Source organism: Esox lucius, chromosome 11, assembly GCF_011004845.1.
Source record: "Esox lucius isolate fEsoLuc1 chromosome 11, fEsoLuc1.pri, whole genome shotgun sequence".
Lineage (NCBI taxonomy): Eukaryota > Metazoa > Chordata > Actinopteri > Esociformes > Esocidae > Esox > Esox lucius.
The window spans coordinates 44,629,140-44,635,245 of NC_047579.1; the positions used below are offsets into that span (position 1 = coordinate 44,629,140).

Sequence of the window (6,106 nt, forward strand, 5' to 3'; positions counted from 1 at the left end):
ACAATATAATTTATCAACAAACCAAAATAAAATATCAAATTAACGAGTGAAAATAGGGCCAAAAAGGGAATAATTCATTACTTTTTGATAATTTCTAATCAGGTCAAATTGTGACTCTGGGCAATGTAATACATATATTTCCTGTAATAAAAATTAAAAGGGTATTATGCATATATTACTACGGTATTAAATAACGCAAATTCTGAGAATTCTATTTATATAAATGATTGGCACAGTGAATTGAAAAACCCAAAAGTATACATTTATTGAATTAGTATAAATTGCATGTTGGATGTGTATAACCACAGAGAAAGTCTGGCCACATAGCGTATTTCTGAATGAATGGTGCTCTTCTCAAGCATTTGGCTGCCTCTCTGTCACATTTACAGAGAATTCTCTCACATTTTTCCTTGAGATCATCTGGAATGAAAAGAGGGTTAAATTAGTGAGTATCTTTCAGTTGCAGATCATGTGAAAGGAGTTGCGTTTGGATACAATTTTAAAGTTGTGAGGTAATGTCTGATGTTTGTACAAACACTGTAATCACCCTGATGGCTGTTGTTGGTCCCATGTGCATTTGGGCTCAACATTTTAGGCTTAAAGTACATCAAAATGTGATTAAGAATGTATTTGCTCATTCCATCCTGACCTTACGTTTTCTCTAATGTATGCAATGTTTGTAATCTACAAAAATTGTCATGGTTCACATAAGACATTTCCCAGGGTTATGAAATCAATGGTTACATTATTTCACAGAAATTACCATTCATTTCCAACATTAAAATAGGACAAAAGTTGGGAGCCTGCATAAAAATTAAATAAAAACTAAATGCAATGATGTGCAAATCATCTAAACCCTATATTTAATAGAAAATAGTACAAAGACAACATATCAAATGTTGAAACAGAGACTGGGTGATAGCCTTCCTTCTTCAAGATCCCTCAGTTTCAACATTTGATATGCCCACTTTGAATTTGATGCCAGCAACACATTTCAAAAAGTTGGGACAGGGGCATGTTTACCACTGTCTTGCATCATCTCTTTTTTTAATAACACCCTGTAAGCGTTTGGGAACTGAGGAGACCAAGTGCTGTAGTTTTAAAAGTGAAATGTATTCCCATTCTTGCTTGATATAGGATTTCAACTGCCCAACAGTTCAGGGTCTCCTTTGTTGTACTTTTTGTTTCATAACGTTTCATCATTTGGTTTAATGTTTTTCTATTAAATATAGGGATAAATTATTTGTACATGGCATTTATTTTTTATTAGCATTTTATGCTGCATCCCAACTTTTTTGGAAACTGGGTTGAATGTAAAACATAACATACAACACTGTGCAAAAGTCAAAGGCACCTATTTAGGTAGTAAGTGTTTATAGAGTATCTCACAAAAGTGAGTACACCCTTCACATTTTTGTAAATATTTGATTATATCTTTTCATGTGATAACACTAAAGAAATGACACTTTGCTACAATGTACAGTAGTGAGTGTACAGCTTGTATAACAGTGTACATTTGCTTCCATTAATGTCTAAACCGCTGGCAACAAAAGTGAGTACACCCCTAAGTGAACATTTCCAAATTGGGCCCAAAGTGTCAATATTTTGTGTGGCTATCATCATTTTCCTGCACTGCCTTAACCCTCTTGGGCATGGAGTTCACCAGAGCTTCATAGGTTGCCACTGGCGTCCTCTTCCACGCCTCCATGACGACATCATGGAGCTGGTGGATGTTAGAGACCTTGCGCTCCTCCACCTTCCACAGATGCTCAATAGGGTTTAGGTCTGGAGACATGCTTGACCAGTCCATCACCTTTACCCTCAGCTTCTTTAGCAAGGCAGTGGTCGTCTTGGAGGTGTGTTTGGGGTCGTCATCATGTTGGAATACTGGTCTCCGAAGGGAGGGGATCATGCTCTGCTTCAGTATGTCACAGTACATGTTGGCATTCATGGTTCCCTCAATGAACTGTAGCTCCCCAGTGCAGCACTCATGCAGCCCCAGACCATGACACTCCCACCACCATGCTTGACTGTCGGCAAGACACACTTGTCTTTGTACTCCTCACCTGGTTGCCGCCATACACACTTGACACCATCTGAACCAAATAAGTTGATCTTGGTCTCATCAAACCACAGGACATGTTTGCGGGCTTTCTTGTGCATCATCTTTAGAAGAGGTTTACTCCTGGGACGACAGCCATGCAGACCAATTTGATGCAGTGTATGGTGAATGGTCTGAGTACTGACAGGCTGACCCCCCCACCCCTTCAACCTCTGCAGCATTGCTGACAGCACTCATACGTCTATTTCCCAAAGACAACCTCTGGATATGACACTGAGCAGGTGCACTCAACTTCTTTGGACGACCATGGTTGAGGCCTGTTCTGAGTGGAACCTGTGCTGTTAAACTGCTGTATGGTCTTGGCCACCGTGTTGCAGCTCAGTTTCAGGGTCTTGGCAATCTTATAGCCTAGGACATCTTTTTGTACAGCAACAATTTGTTTTTTCAGATCCTCAGATAGTTCTTTGCCATGAGGTGCCATGTTGAACTTCCAGTGACCAGTATGAGGGAGTGTGAGAGCGATGACATCAAATTTAACACACCTGCTCCCCATTCACACCTGAGACCTTGTTACACTAACGAGTCACATGACACCAGGGAGGGAAATTGGCTAATTGCGCCCAATTTGAACATTTTCACTTAGGGGTGTATTCACTTTTGTTGCCAGCGGTTTAGACATTAATGGCTGTGTGAGTTATTTTGAGGGGACAGAAAATTTACTCTTTTATACAAGCTGTACATTCATTATTTTACATTGTAGCAGAGTCATTTCTTGTCACATGAAAAGATGTGAGGAGTGTACTCACTTTTGTGAGATACTGTATGTAAAACAAATATATTAATATTTTATATTAATATTTCATATATATATATACACACAAACACTTACTACCCAAATAAATGTCTCTTATCCAAATTTCAGGTGTCTAAAACATTTGCGAGGTACTGTATATCCTAGTATTTTCCTTCTCAGATATACCTTATTTTGCTATATTTATTCATTAGTAAAATGTTTGTAAATTAGTGTTTAATTTACAACATATGCATGAAAGGAATATGGCATACCACATTCTACGGTCTTGTCATCACATTTCCATTTATACTGTCTTGTCTTGGTATGGCAACCTGCAGTTTCTGCGTCTCCATAGCAGCAGTCATGTTTGTGGCAACACCTTAAATAAAGAGACACTTTCATGTAATGGTTGAAACGGCATTACCGAAAAAAAAAATTCAGTGATGTAGCTTTTTATTCTAGATTGGGGTTTTCATTTTATCCTAATATATTTTACCCATTACTCACCTTATTCCAACCAATTACATGAAGTTAATTTAATAATTACGACCATGTCTGATCACAGCAACTCCCACAACAAGTTTGAGAGAGTGGAATGCTGGGACATAAGTCACCTGAAATATACCTGTTATGATACTTTTTACGCTGCTAGCCAAACCTTAGTTTAGCTTGCTGGCGTCCGACCTCCCTAAAGGAGTCACTAGAGCTTGGTGAAACCAGGAATACTTAGCCAGTCCCCACCTACCTTAGCCAGGTGCCCATTTCCCTTAGGGGCAGCAGGAAGCCTAGTGGTTAGAACATCTTAGATCGAATCCCTGAGCTGGCAAGGTAAAAAAAAAACTGAGCAAAGCAGTTAACCCTCGTTGTGGCTGGCACTGAATTTCTTCAATTCAGGTTGTGTTAAATGCAGAAGCCAAATCTATATTGAAAAAAGAACTAACTGCAAAGGCAGAGACTGGGTGGTTTTCCAGCCAGAGTGATTTCCATCAACTGCGTTTACAAACAACAGCTCTATTTAAAACAGTAGGAGATGAAGGAGGATGTGCTTAACTTGTTAGTGGGAATGCCTGTGAAAGATAAGCAGGAGGTTTGCTAGTTTAAAACATTTTTGGGAGTTTTAAAGTCTGTGATTAAGGGGACGTAAGGAAGTAATGGTTAAGCTTGTGGGTATGGGAGAACTGGTTGTGCGTGTCTATTTTCAAATATCCAATTGAGGGGAGGGCAAAAGAACAAGTACATCCAAAATTATACACTTTGTAGCTTGCACTGCCTTTCATAGTGCAGGTTGTTATTGTGGGTTCTACCAGACTGAACCGTTGACATGGGAGTTTATATTCCCGTGGTATAATATGGATTATATCTGGATTTTCACTGCCCGCCCCCCCCCCCTCGCCACAAACACAACTTTGTATAGCCAGTGAGCAATACAAGTAACAATTAACTTCACATAAACCGCCAGGCTTTTTCACATGCTAGAAACTCTCATCACACTTCTGTGCTACTGCCTCACCAGTCTGCTTGGTCCCTGGGCCAGCCCTGACCCCCTAGTCCGCAGTAGCAACCATACATCATGTATGCCAGGGCTGATCTGCCTGTGCTGCACTTGATGACTCCCGCCAGCTCCAGTAGCCCCCTCTTAGTCCGCGGGGAACTTTGCAGCGCCAGCGAGGCCATAACCACTACAAAAGCAAAAACGACAATGGCCGCAATGTGTCTGAGTTGGATCAGTGCCATCACAATTTGCCAATCATTAATGAAAGCAGGTTTACGTTTCACTTCAAGAGAAGTTTCACTTCAAGAGAAGGCAATAGCTGAATAGGGGTCAGTCATTGCGCTTTGCTTTATCCTACCGATCACACAAGATAAAACGTAAAACTTTAAGCTGAAAAACATTCTAGAGTACTGTGTTACCACAAGTCTATTCATGCACTGATGACCTAAGTGAGCAATTGCAAGCCCAGAGAAGTCCCTCATATTTTCCAAGATTGATGGTTACTCCTATATTCTCGTCTAGTTATATAACCTCTCTTCGCATTGTATTGTGAATAAAAGTGACATTTACAGTAAATTATTATATATAATGTACCATCAAAATCTCGATATAAAGAGCACAAGTTTGTTAAAATTAAAGGTTACAATATCCCATGATCATAAGGCTGAATTGCTTTGTAAGGTCAAGACGTTTCATTTTCAGAATAACAATTCCTCTATTATTTTCTGAAACTCAGTTAGAAAGTTAAAGACATTTAATCAGCCAGTTCACTTACCGGGGAACAGCAAAATTATCCGATAAAGAGCAGACATGGTGTAGAACGTGAAACAGGCAGTCTGCACGCAACTACTGCTTATTTACACTCTGGTGAACATAGGCATTTAGTGGAAAGCTTTTTTTAGAGGCTGGTTTGAATAATCTCCTGTGCATCACTCACTCCTCCTCTCAGGAGGCTCTGCTATAGCCTAATCCTTGCATACTGATCTGAACTGGGTTTAAGATACCTCACGTCTCACTAGCAGGTTCCTAGTGAGACCTGAGGTATCTTAGCGGTTTTAAACAAATCAAATTTAGATACAAATTCTGCAACATAACAATCATAAGAAGATAATAAAATAACATATAATTAGTATCTTTAGTAATAATCTGAGTGTATTTACGTGAATATTTATACAGTGTGTGTGTTCCCACTTGAGCAAAGTCAGAGCCACTGTTAACAACATTGGTGGCATTTTAGAGGAACTTATAACTGAGTACTCTCTGTAATGGACTCCTCCTATGCTTCATGACAATTACCTTATTTGTTCTGCAGTTGATGACGGAGAGGTTGCTGCCCCGGCACCGTGTTGCCTGTTTGCTTACAGTACCTCCTCCCTGTTAGCTGACTCATCGTTGTTGGTTAATCAGGCCTACATGATGATGGAGTTGCAATTGTGCCGAGCCACAATATCCCGATTGAACAGGACTGAAGCAGTGACCTGAGGACACAAACCTTGGGAGAGCAGTGTTAAACTTCATTCTTTATCTTTGTTCAGCATTGTATCTAACAACAGGTTTAACTATTCAAAAAGTGTTAAGGTCAATCTCAGGCAATTGTATTTATATTTTTACAAGGTTTCTTAATGGAAGATGGTTGCATTTTTCTCAGTCCTGTTACCAAAACTCTTAAATATCAAGCGCTGTTCACAGGGTATGGCATGGCGTTGCAAAATGGAGTGACAGCCTTCCTTCTTCAAGATCCCCTTTACCCTGTACAAAA

At 39.7% G+C, this 6,106-nt stretch overlaps 1 protein-coding gene across 1 annotated transcript; it reads right to left on the minus strand.

The window, feature by feature from the left end:
• Window positions 1-248: 248 nt before the first annotated feature.
• Window positions 249-5,219, minus strand: zgc:92162 (PLA2c domain-containing protein). Its single transcript, XM_010874610.3, has 4 exons — window positions 5,123-5,219; window positions 4,366-4,534; window positions 3,128-3,234; window positions 249-420 (listed from the first exon to the last, which is right to left on the minus strand). The coding sequence occupies exons 1-4, from the start codon at window positions 5,157-5,159 to the stop codon at window positions 272-274; spliced, it is 462 nt and encodes a 153-aa protein (XP_010872912.2). The 5' UTR covers window positions 5,160-5,219; the 3' UTR covers window positions 249-271.
• Between the last annotated feature and the right edge of the window lie 887 nt (window positions 5,220-6,106).

Bases quoted from the DNA above. Each gene is read 5' to 3' on its own strand.
- zgc:92162 (XM_010874610.3), bottom strand. From the start codon at position 5,159: ATGTCTGCTCTTTATCGGATAATTTTGCTGTTCCCCG. The intron at 4,535-5,122 runs GTAAGTGAACTG...TTGCTTTTGTAG, and splicing joins GATAATTTTGCTGTTCCCCG to TGGTTATGGCCTCGCTGGCG. The intron at 421-3,127 runs GTATGCCATATT...TTTTCATTCCAG, and splicing joins TGACAAGACCGTAGAATGTG to ATGATCTCAAGGAAAAATGT.